The following is a 27,634-nucleotide window of genomic DNA, read 5'->3' on the forward strand; positions in this document are numbered from 1 at the left end:
TAACAATTGAAATGGCAGAGTTCTAAGTGTCAGAGGGACCAGAGAAGTGCAGACAGGTGGAAACTGGTCAATCCAACATCCAAGGTACATGCTGTTCAAGCCTTTGAAGCCTAGTAAGTGCTTATTTCTAGGGCCTAGTACATGTAAGCCTACAATCAGTCTTCCACGTCATGCACTTATTTGCACAGTCTAATCTCGTCAAATAGTAAACTATATTATTTGTATAAATTATTTAGACTGTGTAAATGTGCTTGACTGGAAGTCTTGTGATAACATTAATATGTAAGTTGTTGACAAAATGACATCACAGAGACGTCTTTGACTAGAGCTGCCTATAATACTTCAAGGGCACAAACGAATAAAACATTTATCATGCACCGAGCCTTGAATTTTTACTTACCAATTAGAAAAAAATTACAACTAATCAACTAAACAACCAAAAAAATGTTTGCTATATTTTTTCTGGAATAGGAAGTATAGTATGATACACTGGGATTGGGGCTGTTTTTTGTTTATATTTGTGGGCATGCATCAAGCCCCTGAGCCTGAGGTCTGCACCTACATTACTACGATTTCCACTGACTACTCCCAAACTGTGAGGCGTGAAGTTTCCAAAAGGGTTTGCAGGACTTGCTGCGGAAAAAATTAAAATACATAAGTTCCTGTGCCCCTATGATGCTGCGCCACTGGCTCCGACACTCCAGTGAATATAAAGAAACTGGCATGAAAAATGATTATGTTTTGGGCATGTCATTCTCAAAATTTGATCATCCCCACAAAATTAGCCACAAAGTTTTTATTCATTGGTGTGTGCGCCTTTAATGAGTAAAATAATTAGTGGTGTGCGCCCTTGAAGTATTGTCAACAAGGATTATGTAATCAGGGTCCAGGCAGCTTATTTGGACAGTTGGACTTGTGCAATACATGATAACATGAATAGACGGATGACGTGGAAGCTTGTTTGATCATAGGCCTTCAAAACAAGGCCTATGTTTGATTGTACACAGTAGGATTCATAGTAAGAACATAATAGCAGTGAATGCACACAACAATCTTGTAGCCATCTCTCCAACATTTCATCTCAAGTTGAATACTAGAAATACCAGGGGCCATCAACAGAAAGAAGAAGAAGAAGAAACAATACCTGCATATGTCACTGTGGAAAGGTAAGCTTAAATTTCTTGCAATGATGTATGTCATGAATAGTGCACTCATTTCATTTCATTTCATTTCATTTCATTTCACAGCTTCAACCAAATTGCAACTCAACTGATCATGCCCCAAGGTTCAGTGCTGGGGCCGTTGCTTTTTACCATCTATTCTGGCCCCATTGCAAACATCGCGCGGAACCATGTACACCTATATGCAGATGATACGCAGTTATATTTTTCCTATGATATTAACTCCCCTGATGAGGAATCAGCTATACGTGCAAAAATTGAACATTGTGTTGCTGATATTAAATCATGGATGACTGTGAACAAGTTAAAATTAAATGACGAAAAAACAGAACTTATCATGTTTACAACACCGCGAATACTCATATTCAAATTGCTGATGCCAACATTAAATCTACACATTCTGCACGCAACTTGGGGATTTTCCTTGATGAAAACATGACAATGGCTGAACAAGTGAAGAAAATATGTCAGTCTGCATACTTTCAAATTCGTAATATTAGCTCAATCAGAAAAAATTCTTTCTGATGACACTGCCTCTATTGTTCATGCTCTCATCACCTCCCGACTTGATAATGGAAATGCACTTTTATATGGAATTTCAAACACTCTTCTTGATAAGCTCCAGCGAACACAAAACGCAGCTGCTCGTGTACTCTCAAAGACTCGTAAATTTGATCACATAACCCCTACTCTCATACAGCTCCCGGATACAGCTTCGTCAAAGGATTCAATTCAAAATTCTTCTGCTCACATGGAAATCCCTACATGGACTTGCACCTTCTTATATAAACCAACTTCTTACGCCGTATGTGCCAACACGGACTCTGAGATCGTCAGATAAACTTCTTCTTTCAACACAAAAAAAATTTTCCTCGTATGGTGATAGAGCATTGCACCAAAACTTTGGAACAATCTTCCTATGGACATTCATTGCTGTGTATCACTTGATATTTTTTTTAATCGTTTAAAAACATTTTTGTTCCAATCTGCTTATAATATTTAATGTGCTCTAAGTTAAAGGAGGATTTCGTGATCCTAGCATCCTCTTTTTATGACATTTTCAGTAGATATCCACGAAAAAAGCTTATTTCCAAAATTTCAGTTGATTCCGATTTTGCGTTTGCGAGTTATGCATGATTATGTGTATTACACTGCTCCATAGACAATGTGTTGTAATTTCGTTCTGGTGCACCAGAACGAAGTTCAAATTTGGCGATATTTTTGTAAAACAAATTAATCTGCAAGAAATATTTGGTACATAAACATTATGTAGCCAGAGGTATCCAGTGGTGTAAAAATCTCAACTTTTTTTTGGGAAAAGTGGGGGATGAGGCTGTGGATCACGAAATGCCCCTTTAACTTTTCCATATGCTTTTTGATTTCATATAATGTTCCAATTCAAAATGTATTTTTGCTAAATGCTTCTTGTCGGTTTCAGGTATTGTTCATGATTATATTTTCTTATGTCATTTTTGTTTCTACCTACAATCAAAGAATTTAATGTTGGCACACTGGGGCATACTAAATGTAAATCACCACCCCTCTCCCCCAGTTCAATGTTGATGAAAGCACTTTTTCCATTGGGCTCTCCAGTCTCCCCAACATTGATTGAGGGGAATGGGGGAGGGAAGGGGAAAGGAGAAGGTATATACTTCTCATCAAACATAGTCATACTAATTTCACCTAACTATCAGAGCGGCAATGAAGAGTTCCAACATATTGTCAAGGTGTGCCAACTATTAAATTTGTTGATTGTCTGAGGCGAACGCAAAATATGACATCTAAAATTTGTTTTTGTCTCATAACTCAACAACAGAATATTGTATGAACTTCATATTGCACACGATGGGGGAGTGGACCATGTGCTTTAGAATGAGTATAAAATTGTTGATAAATAAATTGGTTTATTTAGGAAGTGGTCACTGAAAGCATCTCCTATGCTAAATTACGTCATATTTCGTATAATATAGGCTCTAAACGGCAAAATATTCATCTAAATTTTGTTTTGAACTCATAATTCAACAACGGAATGTCATATGAACTTCATATTGCACATGATATGGGAGTATACCATATGCTTTGGAATCTTAATAAAATTGTTGATAAAGAAATTGGCTTTTTTTTTAGGGAGCGGTCAGTGAAACAACCCATAACCTAACCTACACGAATTTCATGATTAGTTCTCTAAGCTGTCGCGCGCAAAGTTAGTTTTTTGTCCTATATCTTAAAAACGGGAAATCGTATCAAACTGTTGTTACACACAAGTTGTTGGTAGTTACTCTCCCTTTGAAATATGTTACAAAAATTTTGACGGCAAAGAAATTTGTTTATTTAGGGAGTGGTTATTGAAAACATCCACAATGCTGAGTTTTATATAGGCCAAATAAACACGTTTTCTAACAATAGGCGTATATTAACACACTATTGCATATTTCTTCTTAATTATCATAATTATTTTAGCACGAATTGCTGTATAGGAATATTTGGTTATCCTAATTCAACGCCTAATTATTGTTGAAAACAAATAATATAACAAGTCATGAATTGGTCATAAATCATTCATTACATAATTATGTATTAGTTATCTTCAGTAGACAGCATGGTTCAATGCGTACACATAACTGCCTGATAAGAACTTGAACTGTTAAATGTGCACATTATACGTTGGCCTCATCTTGTTTTGTTCTTTCTTCATTTATTTATTTTGCATAAATGATTGTTAATATCATTCACCATTTTATCTTTAAAAATATATATATTATAACTGTATTGATGAAAGAATAAAAGGTAGGTACAGTGTCCATCCATTTCAAACATTATGAACCGGTAATTTAAGTATCAATAAGGAAACACTGGAAATATAAATAAATAAATCAAAAAGACAATTATATTAAATCAAAGAAAAAAAATAACAACATTGTCATTCAGATAAGTTTGACCAAATAAAAAATTAACAATTCCAATACAAGTAACCTTTTGAGTGGGAAACAAACAAAAAATTGCGCCAAGTTTTGAACCGTGGACCTCTCGATTATGAAGCGACCTCTGCTACCATTAAGCTACACGGATCGACGTGAAAATGGTCTTTCATTTTAAGTCATAATGATTGTCATCATAAAGTTGTGCAGGGTCATTCAAGCAAACGGTATTCCAAAACAAATGCTATTGAATTCAATAGCAATTGCACGGTAATCCATTATATAATGATTAATACCATTACCAAAACCTTAGTATTTTGTTCGTAGTCCTTTTTTCTGTGTTGTCAAACTCTTTTTTTGAGCTAAAATGCAAAATTTCACCATTATGCAGTTTATTTGGCCTTCGTCGGTTTTCACATAGCTTTATATAGTGTGCAACATATTTGCATTGTGTTTCCTGTAATTGAGTGAATATTGTACTGTACATTTGATAAAAGTGGAAACATAATTATCATCATAACAAAATGTGTAAAATTTGGTTGTAATACGTGCTTTTGTTTTAAAGATATGGACCAAAAACCAATTTTAGATGCAGTTTAGACCCATCACAAAATGTGTTTAATTTAACATAGGGGAGGATTTCAATGACCACTCCCTAAATAAACCAATTTCTTTATTTCCAAATTTATTATAATTCAAAGGCCTATAATCCACTCCCAAATCGTGTGAAATATGAAGCTCATGCAGCATTCCGTTTTTGAGTTATGAGACAAAAACAAAATGTATATGAAATATTTTACATTCGCCTCGGACAATCAAAGAATTTAATGTTGGCACACTGGGGCATACTAAATGTAAATCGCCACCCCTCTCCCCCAGTTCAATGTTGATGAAAGCACTTTTTCCATTGGGCTCTCCAGTCTCCCCAAACTCCCAACATTGATTGAGGGGGAATGGGGGAGGTAAGGGGAAAGGAGAAGGTATATACTTCTCATCAAACATAGTTATACTAATTTCACTTAACTATCAGAACTACCAGGTGTGCCAACTATTAAATTCGTTGATTGTAGATAGATGGCGCTTTATAAATGCTTTAAAGTTAAATTAAGTTAAGTAAACCATAACCCGGCCCATAGGCCTATCCGTAACCTCATCCATTCCATACCTTTTTTTGTTCTGCTTTTCTTTTCTTTAAAAAAATATTTTGCCTGTATATTGCGTCCACTGGTATCTGGCATGCAACTTAGCCTATGTGCCACCTGTGCGTGCACGTCAAGTGGCGTGTGCGCCGGCAGGCTAACAATGGCGCATTTTCTAGATGCGTTGGTTGGCATAGCCGGTACACAGCAACAGCTGGGAGGGGGGCTATTATTTATCCCAAAAAACTCACTTTTTTGACAGATTTTGAGGCCAATTCTTGACCGTTTTCAACAAAATAAAGACCAGTCCATTAATTTCCTGTATATTCCTCGATCGCCTTTCCATCTTCATACATAGATACATACATATATGTGACATGGTCAAGGGGAATGAGTCACATGTCGACCCTGGTCGAAAAAGAGTTTCTCATATTTGTCTATAGAGGACATTTGGAGCTTTCATAAACTGAAAACCCTATGTTGATACGACTTTTCTTTACGAAGTTATATGTCAATTTATCAACCATTGAAATAATCTGTAGATCTGTCTGTCTATCTGTGACTGCAAATGCGAGGACGTCATAGGTCGTACGGGGCTCAAACTCGGTGGATGGGTGTAGTTCTGTCCTGGCAAGAAGAAGTTTATGTTCGTTAAGTCATCAGACCCCGGGGCCCCCTCCCAGGGGTCGTCTCTCTTACTCCCCATCGGGTTGCCATGGCCAGTCTCTCTTATTCATAGTGTGCGTGCTTAATCAGTGTACCACAACTGTTGCACTGTTGCTATTTTCTTTTGTCATTATTATTATTATTTACCGAGTAGTCCTACGTGTACGTGTATGGGGTGGGTGTTAGATGAAAGTAGTCCTATGGGGACCTTTTTTATACTTTGTTGCATGTAGTCCTACAGGGCACCCATTTTCCTTATTTACTGTAGTGCTACATGTATGAGGTGGGGTGAGCGGGGATACGGTCAACATTTAGAGTCAAATTTTTGGAAGGTCATTTTGGGGTCATCCGAGGTCACACAGGGGTCATCTGAGGTCAAATTATTAAAAACTGTCGTATGGACATGAAACTTGGTGGGTACAGTCAACATTTAGAGCCAAATTTTTGGCAGGTCATTTTGGGGTCATCCGGGGTCATCTGAGGTCAAATTAGTAAAAACTGTGGGCATGAAATTTGGTGGGTACAGTCAACATTTAGAGCCAAAATTATTAGACGTCATTTCAGGGTCACCAGGGGTCATCTGAGGTCAAATTAGTAAAAACTGTTGTATGGGCATAAAACTTGGTGGGTACAGTCACCATCAGCCAGGTAATCGCGACAGCCGAGAACCGCAAAATATGGGTAACCGCCTAGTATAATTATAAAACAAAAGAATTTTAAGGCTTTCTTTGCCAATATCTCAAAATCAATATTAGCGACATCCGACTCATTTCCCTTGATCGTGTCACATATACCTACCGGTTTACTCAAGATCAAGAACTCTAACTTCGAATTTGCACACGATAGTTACGCATTTGATGCTAGAGTGCTTTGCTATCGTGTTTGGTTGGACAGGGGTGCAATTTTTTGCACCGGAGGTTATATATCCTGTTATGTTGAAATTTGGAAAAATTTCAATTTACTGGGAAGCAAGCTAAATTTCCCACAATTTTTTTTATAGCATGTTCCTATATATAAAAAAGACACAATTTCCTCCAAACACTAGAATTTCCTCCAAACACCAACATTTCCTGGGAATGATCTTCCCAAATTCCCCACTTTTTCGAGCCATGTGTATCTTTTGAGCAAGATTTGCCTATTTCAGACAGTCTAAAATTTGGCTGTTGTGTAATTTTGGCAATATTTTTGATGCAATCGCCTGTTGTGATCGGCTGAATTAACTCTGTTTACCCTTTATAATTTCTCATTTCAGAGAGACATTTACATAGTCAATAGTGGTTAATTTCTGGACATCATGTTGGAATATATAATATCATCATTGAACACTTCAACCATCCTCTTACTGGTAGTCTCATTACTGGTTTATGTATGGTACAGAAATGTAAGCAGACCTGCTAGATTCCCTCCTGGACCTACTGCACTGCCCGTCGTCGGCAATATATTTGGTAAATTGCACATTTCTGCGGTATTTAATTATGTAATGTTTGAAAATGTTGCAATGCTTTTATATACAAATATATCTATGTTTATTTCTTATCTAGAATATGTTTGTTTCTTTTCTTAGTGTATTTAGATTTCTGGGAATTGTAAATATGGACCCATTTTGATTTGAACAAACATGTTTTCTTTGGTAGAAAAACCTGAGATGAAAATACCTTTAGGGATTGGCAGTGCCACCCAAATTATGCATATGCGGTCTGTACCATCTGTTACAGTTAAATTAATTTTCATAAGAATCTAATCCATCTGACAAAAATCAAACTTAATCACAATCTTTATTGACAGGATCTAAAATGAGTTCAAAAGAAAGAAAAGCTACATAACCTTTTCATGATAAGATCCTCCACTTTCTTGAGTTTCTTCACTGTGGCCACATCATCCGTAAGTGATGGTCCACTTCTTGGCTCATCTGAGAGGGACATGTGGCCAGTTTGGAAATTCCTTTTTCAAAAAGCAACAGTGCCATATGATGGGCAATCATCACCATAGTTAGCTTTCTGAGCATTGTAGGCCTAACTCTTCAAATGCAGCAACTTAATCATGCTGTGTGCCTCAATTTTCACCATCATGCAGGTTATGCGCCTACTGCCCATCTAGCGCCACCTGTAAAGAAAGATAAACATATGAGACCATTTTTGGACCATAATGTACATGTACATAAGGACCAGTAATTACACTGAAAAAGTGTCATCCATATAGCTCCTTCACTTAAAATCTGGGCAATATCTGGGTGAAAACTTTTGGATATCCCCTCGTATATCGCCGATTTAAAACAAAAATCGAAATTACTTGATATCAGAAGGACATGCCTCATATTCAGAATGCAATTTGATATGTCTGAAACAACATGAAATGGTCGCCCCAAATCCTTGTATCCCCAAATTTTATTATTGATTGCTCTCTTTATGTCACCCATTTTTCAGAACTGAAGGGTCCTCTGTATGAAGAGTTTGATAAGTTAGCCAAAAAGTATGGTGATATATTCTCGATCAAAATTGGCAACAACTGGGCTGTCATCCTTAATAATCTTGAATATGCTAAGGAGGCCTTCTTGAAGAAGCCTGTAGAATTTGCCGGGAGGCCTCAAAGTTATTCAGGTAAGAGTTCTACATTATAGACAAATCTTCATAGTACGATGTCAACTTAGCTCACTTCCAAGAATATCGTGTGTTGAGACACAACTGTTTTTATTTGATTTCATGGTCTATATGAGTTTGTTTTAAATAAAACCATGTGATTCATGCTTGATAATAATTTTCCTAACATATAAGGCATAATGTTGTGATTGCTGCAGACTTCACCCCAATATCAAACTTGCATTATGCTGACTTTAAAATTTTGTAAATATTTTTTTTCAAGGTAAATAGCCAATGGTGGAATGGCCCCAGTTACACCCAAAATTATAAAAATTTCCACTTTTGTGGCAATTTTGTGCAAAATTTGTTGATTTTGCCTCCCCCTAATTCACTTTGCCCCTCTAATGCCCCCTACAAAAAAAATTCCTGGTGCCGATGCCGCTACTGTATTTTAACCTCTGTCCTGCATTAAAGGTTCACAAATGCTATACAAAATGAATCAAAAAGTTTTTACAAAATTACAAAATTCTAAAACGTATTGGTAGTCTATTTTGTTTTACGCACTGCACACATCAACATATTAGGTCACAATGGCTTATTATGTAAGAAAAGATGCAGTTTTGAAAGTTACCTTTTGGTCCATTCAGCTCTCACAAGTCAGAATTTAGATTATATTATGCATCAGACTGCATAATGCTTTTTATTTTCCTGAGTTTTTCAAACACGTCATGTGTCTGCACTACAAAGTTCAAAATAATTTACGATGGAACATCAAAATGTTCTTTCGGTGACCGGAACCAGTAATATTTGTTGTTTCTCTTAAAGGATGTCTCCGGCAATCACAACATTATGCCTTATATGATAGAAAATTAATTATCAAGCATGAATCACATGGCTTTATTTTAAACAAAGTCATATTGACCATAAAAACAAATTAATACAGCCATCTCTCAACACGCAATATTCAAAATTCCCGGGTGTGGAATTATCTAGTGCAATGACGTCCCAGTAATACAATGAAGGCTGACAACATTTGAGCACAAATAACCATGACGTCATTGTACTTGACAATTTCGGTGCGGGAATTTTGAATATCGTGTACTGAGAGCTAGTTGTTTTTATGTTCAATATGAGTTTGTTTTAAATAAAATCATGTGATTCGTAATTGATAATTATTTTTCTAACATGTAAGACATAATGTTGTGATTGCCGGAGACATCCTTTAAATCTCTTAAATCGCCAAACTCTGTTTAAAAAAAATCATTTTTTTGGTTTGGTTCAAATCTATAAATTTGTGTCAAAAACAGCTGATTTTTCAAAAAATCCCCCAAACCTGTTTTATTACCATGCTGAAACAATTAATTGAATGCATCCTTTGTTTCTATAGCTGAAGTGGTTTCCCAAGGCTACAAAGATATTGCGCTTAGTACATACAATGATACATGGAAACTACATCGTAAGATTGGACATAGTGCCATCAGGTAAGGAATATCAAGTGCTTGATTGATGATCAATTAATCAGACTGAATTCTATAAATAAAAAAAAAATTGTTAGCCAATGATATGAACAAAGGGGATCTTTGAATGAGGAGATGATTTGTATGCCCATCCACCAGAGGTTTCCTGGTTGTCTGTCTGTCCGAGGTTGCAGTTTCTCGGAACTGGTAATTTGTATAGTGATGCGATTTGGGTGAGGAGTGGCAATTGGTGGTCTCAAATACCAGTTGGTTTTTATCACAAAATATGGTAATTAAGTAGCTAATTTGAATAATTTATGCATATCAAGTAAAATAACCTTGGGCACAGATCACACCAGAGGTTCTTGACCTGATTAGATTTTTAGCGCAAAATATGTGACACGATCTGCTATATGGGGGCCAATTAAGGAGGCATTTTTGAAAATTAAGTTACTATAATTATTACCTTATACAAACATTTAGGGTATCATATACTGAAAACACCAAAGGTCTAGCATACTTGGTTCTAAAGTTCTGAAGTTTTGTGATGTGTATTTTCTTATGTATTTTATTGTTTTTTGCTCCATATGTTTGCCTTTATCTCAATTTCAAATTTGTCACCTTTGGCTCCCATGGACCAGATTGTGTCACATATGCTGAATTGCAAGGTCATTTTGGGGTCATCCAAGGTCAAATCATAGATTGTTGCAGGTTCATGAAATTTAGTGAGACAAAAAATGCCCTCTGCAGTCTGTAGATTTTTCATGTTGATGACTGTCATCCCCAGAGGATGATTTAAGCACTTCCCAGCAAGTCTTGCGGTTAGCACAGCTGTGTGAGTGAACATGACACCACTGCCCGCCCACTGCATACACACGCACAAATTTGAATTAGGACAGATATATTTACAATAACAACACCTTGAAAAGGTTGGTCGATTTCACATTTTATGTTATCTACAGAAGGTGTGAATTATCCTTCATGCATACATCACTTTAGATCTGAAATCGACCAAGTAATAATGACACACGGGCAATTCTAAAACAACATCTTTTGCACAGAGTTCAATGGGATTTGAAAAGTAAAGTGGCAGTTGAAACTCTAGTGATAACACTTTTACAGTGCATGATGGGGCTTCCTTAAATCATCCTCTGTGTCATCCCCATGTAGAAATACTTAGCCCATTGACAACTGCTTATATTTGTATACTGTTTGCAAATATCTTCTTCAAACCAGGCACTTTGCATCTGGAAAGCGGCTGGATAAGCTGGTTCACAGCGTTTTACCCAAACTAAGCAGAGCTCTTGATGAAAATGAAGGAAAATCATTTGAACCAAAGGAAGTACTTGGTGTTTCTGTTTATAACATCCTGGCAACCATGTGTTTTGGACATGAGTAAGTAGCACTTGGCAATATTTGGAATTAAAATACATTTTTGAAAGTGGTCGGAACATAACTTATGGCATTTCTCGCGAACTTAAAACCAGTGCAATCAAAAATTCCAACTCCCGGTCAGTTTCTCCATATAATCATGTTTTGTGTCCAAATGCGTCCAAAAATGCTATATGGATCCAAAAAGAGGTTTTTTCACAGAGACCTGGGGTCATCAAACTGCCATGCCAAATAATGCAGAAATTGTATTTCCTGATCAATTGAAATTAGATTATTGTTGCATCAATAGGCAAATGTACACATCATTTGTTTGATGTAGGCAATGAGCGACCTCCTCTTTTATCATCTACTCTTGACAGGATATTCATGTTCAGAATTTAGTTTCTTGCAAGTTATGTGTTCAATTGATAATGATTTGCCTAAAAACACGACATATCTGCAAGAATAATATCCCACCACCAAGGAAATGCCTTTGAGTTTGGATTAAGACACAAAAACCAATATGAAAACCGTCATAAATGCGGAAAAAACAACTGAAAATCGATGGCACTTTGGACTCTTTCAGCGAGAGAGGTATCACGAAGCGGAGCAGTGCGCCTGGCTTCATTCGAATCTGCAAGTTTCCTACCTACGCTACTGTTCTTATCATTGTATCGTGGAGAGGGTTTTAATTCAGATGCAAAAATTCATGACACTCACAAGGGTGCTCGGAATGCTCCCCTGGGTCTGTCTGGAGGTTGGACTTAAGCATCAGCTTGGATATACTAAATCAAATGAGTAACCCTTGTTATCCACATTATGTGTTGTGTTGTTATTGTCTTGCCAACAAGGAACAATTTAAGTTCGGGAAGGGACTATGAAATGAGCACCATTGTATTGTGTGTAGGGTGTGTATCTATGGATGTTGCCATGTTTGGTGATAAAAAAGTTCACCCTACATCTTTTGAGGATTTCTCTCATGATGCTGTGATGGGTTTCAATGGGACTAGAACACTATATGACTCTTGACTACATTGACATGTGTGATGTAAACAGATGATAGGTCAAAGAGGTCATTTGAGATCATTTTTACAAATATGTTCCAAATGCTCTATACCATGTACAGAAGTTGACAAATTTTTTATGATACTTGCATGGAATGATCATTTGGTCAGGGTCAATGTAGGGTGGTATCGAATCTGGTGTCAAAGGTGAGGTCATTGTTGCTTTAGGACATCAATGTTTAACAGTTTGTCATTTCTCACACACAATTCAATGGATTTCGATTTCAATAGGACTTACACACAATGACCTTTGGGTGTAAAGGCATTTGTGATGTCCATGGATGTAAGGTCAAAGGTTATTTAAAGGATATTTTCTTACATTATTAATACACGGATTGGAATTTTCCATGCCTGTGCTCTCTCAGCGTACTCGAATTCAGCTGACGCCAGTACAGCGTACAGACCTGGCGACATTGCTTATCTTACGCGCGAAATTTCTTTTGTGTAAGCTCGCGCCGTTTGCGCTATTTTTTAGTTTGCTAACGCGGTACCTGACTTAGCGTCGATCCCCTGAGGCATCATGCCATGTTTCCGTGGTATGGATATTTCACAAATGTGTTCATTCTTTACAAACTTGCATTTTCTAATCTCAATATTCAACAGGGACACATTTTAATATACCAATCCACTTATTCATCTGTCTTTCAACCATTTTTGTTTCTTTTCCAGGTATTCAATGGGGGATCCAAGACTGAAGTATTTTATAGACTTCAATGATACTATATTAAGAGAATTTAGTAGTGGTGTTCCTGCAGATTATGTGCCCATCCTGAAGTATGTCCCTGACAAGCAAACTAAAAAACTGAATAAAATGGCGGAAGACTTCCATGGAGAGCTACAGAAGGAAGTGGATGCTCACAAAGAAAACTATGATCCTGGTAAGTATTGGGCTATTCCATTCAAAATCCACATTCCCTGTGGAAGATTTCACCACTATCTCAGTTCAAGTCAGTTGCACCCTATGCTCAATCCTGCTGAAGATTGCTTTGTGTTAAATTCCAGTTAAACAACATTGAAATTTACAATAGGGACCATCCCTTGTTCTCAATATGTTTTGCATGAAAATTGCCCGGAGATTGTGAATATCGATCATTGGTAGCCCACCGATGTGCTACAATCTGGGCCCACGACATCATCCATTACAAGTATGAAGTGTCACATTAATATGGACCAGTATAACATCAAATTTGAGTTGTGAAGAGATTCATCAGGTTTGTAGATAATTATAATTTGGAGTTTTCATATAACCAAAACCATAAATGTTGACACTGACCTGACAGTTTCGTATGTCTTGGACATACTTCTTCAGAGTGATTGGTATCCCATCATCCTCTGTGCTGGTGGTCATACACAGAAGTTTTACAGAAGGAGTGTGATGCGAGTACTCGTTTCATCAGAGAATCAATCTGGATACATAAGAGAGGCCCTGCCGTCATGAACAGGGACGAGGGGGCCTACCATTTAAGTCACATGTATGATCCTCTCCTCAAGACCATGCCCGAGCGATGGAGCTGTGTTACCACCAGCACAGAGGATGATGGGATACCACACTTTTCCCTTGTTGACAACATTGTCAACAACTTGACACACTTTTCCCTCAACATTGTCAACAACACACTTTTCCGTTGTTAACAACATTGTCAACAACACACTTTTCCCTTGTTGACAACATTGTCAACAACACACTTTTCCCTTGTTAACAACATTGTCAACAACACAGTTTTCCCTTGTTGACAACATTGTCAACAACACACTTTTCCGTTGTTAACAACATTGTCAACAACACACTTTTCCCTTGTTGACAACATTGTCAACAACACACTTTCTTTTCCTTTGTTAACAACATTGTCAACAACACACTTTTCCGTTGTTAACAACATTGTCAACAACACACTTTTCCCTTGTTGACAACATTGTCAACAACACACTTTTCCGTTGTTAACAACATTGTCAACAACACACTTTTCCCTTGTTGACAACATTGTCATCAACACACTTTTCCGTTGTTAACAACATTGTCAACAACACACTTTTCCCATTTTGTCAACACGTAATAACTGACCCTTGTCAACAAAGTTATAATACTAAACATGTTCACAGAAGTGCAAAGCAGACTGCCAAACACTCTTTGAATCTTGGCTTGTAATTCAATATTAATGATATACATGTTCTCATTGCCAGGGTGACTGTTAGCTAACCACCCCTCCACCCGTCATTTGAGACAGGTAGTTTGCTTCTGCGACATTGTACATGACATAAATAATAGCCTCCAAACCCACACTCAAAATATGCAAATACAAATTTTGCCGGGGCACTTGTATATCACGCTCGTACAAAAACTTTCAAAAAGTACCAAAAGCAAGTATTTTTCATTAGTGTAATATGGACGGTAATAATGGACCCAATGCAAGTACAATGTGGTTGCTCTCCTACCCTAAGCAAGCATTTTACTGTTATGAGTCCCAATGAACACACCTAAAACTGCCGGTAGAGATCAGTCAAGAGGCCTGAAGAAAAACCAATGAAAAAGCACACATTTTGAGGAGTTTTTGAGTAAGTTTCACCCAGAATTTAACTTTCTTTTCAACAGATATTTTTCAATATCTTGGTGCCAAATTTAACTACCCTTCTTGAGTAACATTCATGCATTTAAAGTAGTACCCTTTTCCCCCATTTTTCCTGTTTTTGGATACCTAAACGAGATACTCGCGTATCGCGCCCGGCTGGGAGAAAGACTATTTTTAAGTGTATTATACAACTTGAAATACAAGTGCTCCCCTGGAAATTTTCACATGACATGTTGAGTAGTTTAATAATACCTGTTTATCCGACGTACATGTACATGTACTACATCAGCCACACAACAAGGCACTAAACTTGTTTCAGCGGTTTAGTTCACTTCTCCACTCAGTATTCAAAATGTGATATATACACCAAACACAGCCCCGAAATAGTCCACACTTTGGGCAACTTAAGTGATAGTTAAAAATGCAATCCCAACCCTTTTGTAGAAATCTTTGTCAAATAAATGGTGATACAAATATAAAAATGGGCATGATGGATTAATCCTGTTGACCAATACTATACATACTTATATATTTCAAGCAAAATATGTCAGTCACATCATGAATTTTGTGCATCTCTTCACAGAAAATGTTCGGGATTTGATCGATTCCTTGTTGAAGGAACAAGAGAATGCCATCGCTGAAGGATCAGCTAAAGTTGACTCGCTGACTGATGTACATCTGCTGCAAACTGTTAGTGATATGTTTTCAGGTAATTCTGCCATAAATGGCCCTGAAGGGAGCCTGTCTGGCTATTAAAATAAAGAGTTTAACATCCCCATAATGAATCTAGTGGTCAGTCAACGCTGTCAAAAACAAATCCTGAAAATATATCTTTATGCCTCTACCGGAGGTATGTTTCCTGGTTTTCCATTCGCGAGTGCAATTTTTCAGAACTGGTAATGTGATTTGGTGGAGGGTTGGCAATTAACAGTCTTCAAATTCTGGTAGATTTTCGTCTCAAAATATATTAATTTTATAGCTCATTTGACATTTGCATAACTTAAAATTTTTTTTTAATTACAAGTGAAATCGCCTCAATTAAAGGAGTATTTTGAGCTGTGGATCACAAAATGCCCTTTTAATGCGTGTCAATTTCAATTCCAGTGCACAGATTTTGAATAAACTGAACAAGTCCTTTAATTATTACGATGAAAATGAACATACATGGTGTTCCTAACACGGTACATACATAGCGTGCAGGACAGTCATAGCATATCAAAAGAACCAAACTGAGTCACTTTTGAAGGAGTGGCTCGCATTGGAAATATATGTGCTGATATTAAATAGCTATTTTGTATTGCCTCATCTGTTTGGGCCAAAATTAAAAGGGGACATATATGACGGTGAAAAGCTAACATTTAATGCAAAAATACTTCTATTTGTTATGGAAATGTTGCAATATGGCTTTAAACTAAAGCCTTTTTTTGCAGGGTACAATGTATATTGGTTAATTAAAGTTAAAATTTTGAAAAGAACAGAGGGCATCCCTCTCAGCAAATGTTATAATGTTGCTTTAACCCTAATGCGGACCATGGTTTTTAGCTATCAGAAGGCAGAGAAGGAACAAAAAAACAAAAAAGGAGAGAAGATGAACAAAGATTTCACTTGGTACCCCCAGGAAGTGCGTATATGACTTATAGGGTGATTGCGCAATGGTATTTTGTGGCATGCATGTACATTGGTTGGGGTTATTACAGAGGCCTTCTAATGGAAAATATGTGTTGATTAATCATGGTTTTTTGTTGTCGGAAGGCAGAGAAGGAACAAAAAAGGAGAGAAGATGAACAAAGATTTCACTTGGTGCCACATGAATGGCATGGTTAAACAAGCTATGGGATGGATGGGTTAGCCTGAAATTGAATTAACAAAGTATTGACCTTATTTTCTGTTATCAGCTGGAACAGATACAACTACTACCTCTCTTCACTGGTCTGTGGCACTGATGGCACAACATCCTGAAATCCAAGAGAAAATTGCTGAAGAAATGGACAGGGTAGTTGGGAGAGATCGTCCACCCAGTTTAGAAGATCGTGGCAAGCTACCATACACAGAGGCATGCATGTACGAGATGTTGCGTTACAGTTCTGTAGCCCCTGTGGGTGTAACACATACCACTATTGAAGACACCACACTTGGTAGGTTTTCTCCTGTCTTTTATTATATGTATCATAAACTGACATTCGAGGGGAGAAATAACCACATCTAGAACATTTTAATGCTCTGCATGCTATAGGCTTCAACATTAAAATTCCAAGTTTTAAAATAGTTTCTCAAAATATCAAGAGTTCTCTTAAGAACAACTGAACCATTAAAAGGCTTCTTTGTTGATTCCAAATGCTGATTTTAAATATGGTCATGAAAATGTACAATTCTGTACAACTTGTCATCTCTGGTCGGCACCCGCATGGAGAGAGTTAAACAGGGGAAAGCCAAGATCATAATTTTTTATCTCACCATTGGTTTAACACATAAATCACAACATTTTCATAATCAGTTATAAACTTGCTTATTTTATCGTAGTGGATGCATCCACTACGATAAAATATTGGATCTGCCTTACATCTATCTTACAGTAGCGGATAGCAAAAGCCAAAACGCCTATCATTTATTTGTTAAGTAATTACCGTATTCGGTCCGAGTATAGTCCCATGTTCGAGTATAATCCCACCCCCCATTTTTCGAAAAAATTCAGAAATTGTAAAAAAAAAAAAATTTTTAAGTTTCTTTTTTTTCGGTTTTTGAGTGTCCCTGGACCTAGACCTAGATGCTAGGATCATTCATGGTTAACCTAAAAAAAAAAATTTTTCAAGATATTTTGTATTTTTAATATGAAAATTGATCATTTGTATTCATGTCATACTCTATTAATGATTTCAAAATGCATTGAATTTTTTTTTTTGAAATTGAGTATAATCCCACCCCCAATTGTGAAAAATTTTCACATAAAAACGGGTGGGACTATACTCGGACCAATACGGTAATGGTATACATGATCAATATATTGCACATTTGCGAGCAATTGTAATTCACTGTTTAATTTAATGACATAATTGGTTTCATTTTACAGGTAACTATGCAATTCCTAAAGACACATGGATATTTGTCAACCATTGGGCTATCCATCGTAGTGAGAAGTTCTGGAATGATCCATTCAAATTCAAACCAGGTACGTCTGTTGACTTGTTCAAGTGATCACCATGATCTGATCGATCAAAAGTCCAATATCCATCGCCTGAATATCAAATAGCAGATACACCACTCTCACGCCATGCACAACTTGGCTATAGTCTAAAAAGAGCTGATCAAACTATTAAAATAGGCGGAAATGTTGGGCTTTTATCACTATGCGAAAAGTAGATCAACCCACGTTAAGAGTGCCATTAGTTGACCTGTCTGGCCTATATTTTGTGTGTTAAAGAAAGTAGACAAAGTACAGGACTTCAATTAATAATTTGTGATGCTTCTGGCGAGATGTCACAAGACAATTCTCAAAATAAAATATTTTGATATTAATCCGCGATGTTATAAGGCCCGCTGATTACGAGCTGATCAAAGTATAGTCCAATTGCCCTAGCCCACCTGAAAAGGCCAAGAGCGTGAGCGGTTACTTCAAATTATCTCATTGCCACCATGTGGTATTATACAAATACAACATGTTTTGAGCGGGGAAGTAGTCAAAACTACTGGTCCCTCGTTGTTGGATGATTTGACTACTTCCTAACGCGTCAGCGGACGGAAGTAGTCAAATCATCCAACAACGAGGGACCAGTAGTTTTGACTATTTCCCCGAAATGAAACATGTTGTATTTGTTTTACTATACCTCATAAATATTTTCACTATCACGGTAAAATCGTAAACAAAAGTCAAAACACACACCAGTCAATGTGCCGGCCGGCATGGTAAATAGGCAAGTAGGCCTATAAGCTTTATATTTTGCTTACCTGATTTTATTGGAGGATTTCTATTCAATTCAATCAATTTACATTTTGACCTATATTATTCTGATTTTTTTTAACTTTCCATAAAACAACATTTTGTATTAAAAAACGTCAAATTCGCATGTTATTCTCCATCGGTAATCTCGGCAAAATAGCTGCAGCAGACTCCATTTACACGATAAACGCATCTGCAGAATCGCCGTGTGTAGCATAATGCTACGCCTGAAGGAACGGTGATGCTGGGTCGAGACACCGTGTGGTAGTAGGGGTGCGGAAGTTTTTACTACTTCCCCGCGTGCGCGTATAATTGCACGGGCGTGGGGAAATAGTCAAAATACCGTACTCGGACGCTGGCGTTATTAACCAATAAGATGTCTGGATTACCTAATAAATATTTATGAGGTATAGTAAAATCATTTAGGAACAGTGAGACACTGCTTATTTTATTGTCCCCCCACAATATAGGATTTTTATTCCATTTGGTCATTAGGGAACAAACCAAAAGATCGATGACGTCCTATAAACGAAACTAGTTTCGTTTAGGGGGGAGGGGGTAAAAATACTTGATTACGTTTGTACAAAAACATCGTTCTGAAGTATGTGTTATTATTATTATTATGTCAAAATTTTCAACATTTCATTATTACGTTTCTGGCAGGGAGGGAGGGGGTCGGCTGAGAAATGAAACTAGTTACGTTTATAGGACGTCATCGATCTTTTGGTTTGTTCCCTTACTAACAATAGGGTAGTTATCATTGACTATAGAAATGTCAACTCTATTTTGTAAATGGCGATATAGCAGTGTGATAGCAGATACATGTATTTTGATTTGGTTCCTGCCTGTGCAAAATAATTATTTACCTGGTATTGTCTCTGTGTGCCGGGCACTTGCCTAACACTGAGCTACATGGGATCCCTGATAAACCATGTAGTAATGATTGAGCAGTTCAGGTAAGCACACTCCACTAAAGCCATAATGTGTGATTTGCTCCACAGCAACACCCTCAATTTTACTTGAATTTCTACTTCTTACATGTATTGCCCAATGTTCTACTAAAATACCATGTGAAAGACTTTGCCAGAAGTGCTCTAATTACAGTAAAATTTAATATTAAATCTGGAGATCTCCGATTTTATTGAGTTCACCGATCGAGTGATGGCTAAACACATCCCGTGCTTGTGCATCATTGAATCATTGATGCAAAAACTGTGTGCATATTGCTACCCGTCTTACGTTTTGATGTATAAACTGTGTGCATTTTGCTCTTCATCTTACATCTTGTTTGTACATCCCAGCTGCATGAAGCTATGCCAATGATCATGATAATAATACGATCAGTGAGCTAACACACACATTGTAGGCTAGGCACTGGAATGAAATAGCAATTTTCTTCGTTTTACCTCATTTACCTGGCTCGAAATTAAAAAGGGACAATGTGATCAGTGAAAATCTTTATATTCTTTATGCAAATCACACATTATGGGTTTAACAATGCTTAATATCTAATACACATTAGTAGTATATGGGCTTCTAAGTAAAGATTTCTTGTCTTTTTTTTTTCAGAGCATTTCTTGGATACATCTGGCGGGGTGCGCCAACATCCTGAAGGATTTCTTCCATTCTCATTTGGTCGTCGTGTTTGCCTCGGTGAAGCTTTTGCCAAAGCAGAGATATTCCTTCTGTTCTCTTGGTTATTTCAACACTACACCTTCTCTATACCACCTGAGCAAGAGGGGAAATTTGAGATCAAGTTGGTGACAGGCTCTGCACTTGCACACCAGCCTGATGATTTCTATATTGTCGCAAAGAAACGTTTCTGATTTATCATTTCTGGTCTGGTTTCTGTGTTATAAGTTGATGACATTGTTGTGCGTTAAGAGTTCTCAGTAAATCAATCATACCTTCAAGGTTAAGTTTTCCATGAGCAGTGCTATACAGAGTGCTATTACAATGGTTCTCAGTGTAAGCTAGCAAGATCATATGCTAGATGATAAATTGGGAACCAGTTCATAACTGCATTGCCTAGCTTGCATCTCACTATACTTTACATTTATAAAGCACTCTGTATAGCGATGGGCATGGAAAACTTGACCGCCATATTATTTAAAAGTACCCAAGGACCAGAATTTCCAGCAAATGTTTATTTGTTCCTTACTATGTATCGCCAGTTTGGTAGTGATATATCATATTGGTCACAGTATCAAATCACACACTGACTAACCGTATCCGGCTATGGGCGTACACATACATACAAGACTGGTTTGTCAGCATGCTTACCACACAACCACATAAAAGTAATGTCACTATAAACTCAAGGGTTGTATTATAATGTAGAAGAAATCATGCAAAATGTGACCAATTATCATGGAATCTCAAATGTGACAATTATTTCAATTTGTTAGCTGTAATATATTGTCTGTAAATCAGAGGGCACAGTGAATTGGTGACCAATCATGAATCCTGGAGATATTATACTGCATAAAAATGAAATAAAAATGAGTCTAGATATTCAAACCTGACAGGTTTCGGTGTTAAATCGATCACAAAGTTGTGGGATTAAATTCATCATAATTATAATTTATATGATCAATTGTATAAATATAATTGTATTTGTATTATTAAAATCAATTGCGAAATTTGCACAGAATTGTAATGAATTTTGTATGTAATTTATCAGATTTAAAGTAACCTAATATAAAATTATTTTTACATGTAGATATATTACTTTAATATCTGTATCTTTGCTTTTTTAGATAAATAAACAGTAAACATCCTTAAATGAAATGGCATTTTTGCTTGACTTTACTCATTTCACTACAGTCAGTCTACTCTGAAGTACAAAGTACCGATGCAGACGCACACATTGTGCATACCTCAGCAGAGACGCATCACTGCGCGCTGTATACACACACATTGTCACTTTGTACTTCAGAGTGGACAAACTGTACAACTGATCCCCCACCTCAGAGGACCCCCATGGGCATGACCATCTGATCCACCCTCCTGTTACACTGGGGTGCTGGAGGACATGGTGTAGCCAGCTTTTCAAGACAAGGGATACAAAATTGCTATATTATTAGTTTGCTTGTCCTCCACCGGGGCAAGAGTTCTGACGGGGAATTTATATCCCCCCTCCCACCCATGGCACCGCCACTGTGAGTATGTTGTTTTTCAATTTTGATCAGCCTTGTACACAGTGATGCCAACGCCGCGCCTTAGGTGCACAATTGGGCTACTTGGTGATCACTTGCCGCTACTCAAAAAAGCATGCTGCTACTTGCCTAAAATTGGGCTACTTTTGCCAGTCTCAGGCCGCGGCAGTAATTTGTTGTATTTTCCTTTCAATTTAGCCGATTTATAAAGGCTGTGAGTCTCTGAAGCTCCAAATTGCAATTACAATGGGTTTTGTGACCATTTATCGATCGATCAGTAACTTCCCATAAGTACAGTGGAAGTCAAGTGCTTTTCCGCCCAATTGGGTGTTTTGCGTTCTAAATTCAGGTAAATCCGCCCAAATATCCGGTATTGGGTGCTTTTTTGGAAGCTTAAAAAATTGGGCTACTTGAGAATCCTTTACCGCAGCCTGGCGAGTCAATGCGCCGTGCCTTAATGCTGAAAAGTTTTGGCAACACTGCTTGTACATCATCCTAGATAACACCTGTCTTGTAACATTTGCTGAGGAGAACACCCTCAAGTTTGGTCAAAATTCTGATTTTTACATAAATTGTAACATATCAGGTACCCTACAAAAATCCTGCTTTTACAAAATGTAGGTGCTGCACTCTTTTGTAACAATAGAAATATTATTACAATGTATGTGATGTTCATAACATTGTATGTACTGGCGTATGGTCATAAGAATCGAAATGAATATTGTGTGTCCTTTCAATGCTGTTGCAAATGCAAAATTTGCTGAAATAGTGTCAAGGCTACGACACTCAGCTCATTTGCATGGCATAATTACCCGTCTCCTCCGCAGCCAATTTGGTTTCGCTCATCGAAATCAAGCTGGCCACGGAGGAGACTACCCTCCTTTGTGTTTGTTCATTTGTGTATGGAGAGCCATTATTGGAGTCTATAATGACTTAGGCTACGCTCTCAGCTAGAGTCCGACGCTGCATTGTACTAGAAATACCTTTTCTGTGAAATCGCTATAGAGCCAACCGGGAACACGTATTCGTTTTGAAAATATATCATTAAAATTAGTATCACCCTTGTGGCCCCCGTGCAGTGGAAAACCTTAATTCTTTCATTAAAAAGAAATGAAAATAAAAAACAACACGGATCTACCTGTGCACCTATAAAATGGGCACAGCAATTTGTCTCAAATATGAGTGAATTTTAAGAAACATACGGGATATGATGAATTGACCTGACGCCATGATAGCAGGATCTATTAGTCATTTTATATACAATGTATATACCGTATTGTCATAATACCAATATTTGTCATAATATATAATGAATAATATTTAGCAACGAACGCGTGCAGTTCATATGCACAAACGAATACTGATCTTTATGATATTCAGGTTTTTGTACATCACATATAACATGTCACATAGGAGGTCATACGTGTTGACCTTCATCTATTGTATTTGTTCAACTGTGTATGGAGAGGATTAACGCCATTAAAACTCCATCAGTATTAGGGCGTAGTTCAGTGAACTCACCGGATTGCTATTCCAAGTACCGGTACTTTGATAATACAGATAATATGTATTAATGGGTCGAGGCGATTGCATTGAAAAACCTAATAAATTATTCATAACAGTTACGTAATCAATCGATAGTGCGGACACTTTTCATTTGCAAACCACCAAAATTCGTGATCTTTTAGCGCTGAAAAGAAACCACGTGAATAGAGTGCCCTCTCAAGAATAGGTTCTCTGTGATAGTGTGATGTCATAATTATGACATCACTATTTCAGCAAATTTTGCATAATTTGCAACAGCATACAGCCTGTATGTGTGCCTACTTTGGTTCAAGGACATGTTCCCAATCATGCAGGGTTCCTATTGAATTGAAGTGTTGAGCAAAAGAAGTTTACATCCACCTAAATTGCATTATCTCGAAACCACACAGATTTAACAGCTAAAAATTAGTCCAGTATTTAATAAAATAAATAATATTCTGCTTTCATGTCTTAAAAATGTTAAGTTTTGTCAGAATTTATCATGTTCTTTTTACCAATTGGTTGGTTTCCCAAATTCCAATTGGTCATGCTGAGTGAACATGGTATACAGGGGACTGTCCTTGAGAGGTGTTTGAACCAAAACACTTCAAATTATATGTATGGCTGTCTGATGTATTATGACTGTGGCAGCGAATAAGGACATTCTCAAAATTTCAGTTGATCATCCCCTCAAAAGCTACAAATTCTAGAATGCGATTATTGTTTTTATTCAGGGCTGTGCAATATGTGTACCCCAGTTGGTGAATTTTCAAAATGGTTTGCCAATAATCGCTACCACCCCCTTTGGACTTGCCAAAATCTTTGCCCCCACCCTTTTGATGTGCCAAAAACCTTTGCCCCCCCCCATTTGATGTGCCAAAAAACCTTTGCCCCCCCCCCTTTACACATGCAAAATTTTGGGGAACCTGAATTTTAAAACCTTAGATTGTCTTATCATATAATCCGAGCAGGAAATTGTGCATATTCAAAATGTGTTCCTAACGTTTTCCTACACCTTTGAGGGTGTAATATAGAAATGGTGCCCAAAATATCTGTGCCAAAAATTGCTTGCCCCCCCTTTCGACCTGCCAAAAACCAAAAATCGCTTGACCCCCTTTTGACCTGCCAAAAATGCTTTTCCCCACCCTTTTGGCATATTTCACCCCCGGGGGGGACACATAATTATTGCACCACCCCTCAGTAGATGTGCATGTGCACGCCTCGAATGAGTAAAATAATTAGTGGTGTGCACCCTTGAAGTATTGCACACAGCCAGCCAGGTCTGTTTGGCCAGGTATGTTATTTTGTCAACAACAATTATGCCTCGGGTAAATAACCATACTTGGAATGGACTGTGCAATTTGTATGACGTGGTAGACTTGTTTGATTGTACACATATGTACATGTCCCAGGGGTACATGTATGTAGGATTCATACATGCATATGAAAGTGCATAATAGCAGTGAAGGCTTAGGAGGAAATCCTGACACATAGGCTTTTCTACACTGCATGACTGTGCTGTGGACAGCCAGGTTTGGACTGCATATTAGGTAAAGCTTTCATGTCAATGTCATGCTCATTGCACTAGTATTATGTAGCTAAGCTTATAAAAATTGAAAAATCATCAATCCATCAATGAATATTTCATTGACAACCTAGGGTAAGCCCATTGACATTGTCTAGCTTACCCTTACCGAAATTTAAGCCATATTTAATACCTAACAATATATTAGGCTTCAAAGCCTTAATATCCATATGCCTTACAAGCAATATTTAAGGCATATTTTTAAGGCATACCTTAGGCATACCTTAGGCATACTTAAGCAATATTTTAAGGCTTCGTTTCTGATATTTAGGCATATATTGCTTACACAAAAAGCAATATATTATTGCTTTCAAAAATAGGCAATATATTGCTTATAAGAAGCAATATACATGTATTGCTTTTGTGATCCAACACATGCTTTAGATCTAGTCGAGAGAATATAGTGTTTTAGTTACCTTCTGACTTTGAGCAACATAGTTTGCGACACATCAGATGATATAATACTTTTTGTACATTAATTAAATTGCATATACTAAAAGTCTTAACAGTGTGTTGTACATTTTTCTACCACGGTATTAAGCTAGCATAAAGATGCTATAGACATTAAGTTATAAATGATGTACTGAATATGCCCCAATATACTCCCCCCTCCCATGGTGTTTGGTCATTCCATGTTTCAAGAAATGCATGCCTAGCTTTCACAGCACCTGAATACTTAAATCAATCGTGTATATTTTAAGCTTACCTATATACTTGTCCATGCATGCTAATAACACTTGGACACTTCCAAGCAGTAACAACTTTTATAGCTACATGGATCACATATACATTGATTGTCAAATAACATCACAATGTTAATGAAAAGGCATTTCATAGCTGAAAACATCAAAAAAACGAGGAGCTTCCATCATCTCTGCAGTCATCACAATTCAAAATGACAGTTGGAAATATATTCCCATAATGCACCATTTGACCCTGAGGCCATATTGCTAAATATTTTATTGCTAATTTTATATTGCTAAATACTAGTTGTTAACAGTATATTGCTTGAAATGTTTATATTGTTTATTTAGTTTTATATTGCTAATGGACATTGGTGCAGGTAACAATATATTGCCTAAAATATATATATTGCTAGCAATTTGCTTCAACACTGCTTGTGGTATTGCTAAAATAAAGCATATTTTGTTTATTGCTTGTGATATTGCTTAAATATTGCTTAATAAGGCTTCAACATTGGTAAGGGTTATTATCCCGGCTTATTATATAGGCTACGTACAAATTATTGTACATGTATTAATTCTGTTTACCCTTTATGATTTCTCATTTCAGAGAGACATTTAAATAGTCAAGTGGTTAATTTCTGGACATCATGTTGGAATATATAATCTCATCATTGAACACTTCAACCATCCTCTTGATGGTAGCCTCATCACTGGCTTATGTATGGTACAGGAATGTAAGCCGCCCTGCTGGATTCCCGCCTGGACCTACTGCACTACCCGTTGTTGGCAATATATTTGGTAAATTGCACATTTTTGCTGTATTCAACAATGCAATGTTTGAAATTATTGCAATGCTTTCACATACAAATATATATCTATGTTTATTTCTATGTTTCTTTCTTATCTTAGTGTATAAAGATTTCTGTGACTTTGGACCCATTTTGATTTGAACAACAAACCCAAGATGAAAATACCTAAGGGATTGGCAGTTTTATGCGTCTGTTACAGCTTTATGCGTATGCTCAGATCAGCTAACTTGATTGCAGAAGAATCTAAATCCAGCTGACAAATATCAAACTTTAATCACAATCTTTATTTTCTTGTAAATTGAAACACAAATTTGTCTTATTCTTGATTTTTGACCAAAAAATAACATTTCGGTTTAATTTATCTTTTTTATATTATGAATTTTCATGTGTCCCATGCTTGATACTAAAAATATAAAATTATTCACAATCTAGTAAAGAAACATATTTTTAAAATAAGCATAATTTCAGAGTCACAATTATAACCATATCAGTTGCAGTATACACTCTAAATTACAAGGATTTAAAAATAAACCCTTAAGTATTGTAATTAGAGACCAATCAATTTTATATTTAAAATGAATCTTATAGATTTGAATTTTAAATTTTAAAGATTTAATTTTAAATCTGTAAGATTTAATTTTTGTAAGATTTAATTTTAAATATAATACTTGATTGGTCCCTAATCATAATCCTTTAGGATTTATTTTAAATCCTTGAAATTTAGAGTGTACTTTTTACATAGGATCTTGTAGGAAATGAATTAGAGGAGTATTTTGTGATCCAAGCATCCTCTTTTTATGACATTTTTCAGTAGATATCCACAAAAAAGCTTATTCCCAAAATTTCAGTTGATTCCAAGTTTGCGTTTGTGAGTTACACATGATTATGCGTATTACACTGCTCCATATGCCACTGCTGTAATTTCGTTCTGGTATACCAGAACGTAATTTAAATGCAATGAGCCAGGCTTTATGCATATGCTCAGATCAACTATCTTGT

General features: G+C 36.7%; 1 protein-coding gene across 4 annotated transcripts in view; it reads left to right on the forward strand.

The window, feature by feature from the left end:
- The first annotated feature begins 814 nt into the window (after positions 1 to 814).
- The window catches only part of LOC140158874 (steroid 17-alpha-hydroxylase/17,20 lyase-like), a 51,451-nt gene continuing 24,631 nt past the window's right edge, over positions 815 to 27,634 (forward strand). For 2 of the 4 annotated variants that reach the window (XM_072182132.1, XM_072182135.1), the window contains exons 1-2: positions 24,815 to 25,105; positions 26,434 to 26,624. In XM_072182132.1, the coding sequence (XP_072038233.1) occupies positions 26,474 to 26,624 (151 nt within the window). In that variant the 5' untranslated portion in view covers positions 24,815 to 25,105; positions 26,434 to 26,473. Of the gene's footprint in view, positions 1,167 to 7,156; positions 7,350 to 8,327; positions 8,502 to 9,867; positions 9,962 to 11,173; positions 11,333 to 13,041; positions 13,251 to 15,522; positions 15,649 to 16,834; positions 17,075 to 18,006; positions 18,106 to 20,442; positions 21,621 to 24,814; positions 25,106 to 26,433; positions 26,625 to 27,634 lie in introns of those variants that run through there. The other 2 variants (XM_072182134.1, XM_072182133.1) reach the window with 2 other exon arrangements.

This window comes from Amphiura filiformis, chromosome 8 (genome assembly GCF_039555335.1).
Source record: "Amphiura filiformis chromosome 8, Afil_fr2py, whole genome shotgun sequence".
NCBI lineage: Eukaryota > Metazoa > Echinodermata > Ophiuroidea > Amphilepidida > Amphiuridae > Amphiura > Amphiura filiformis.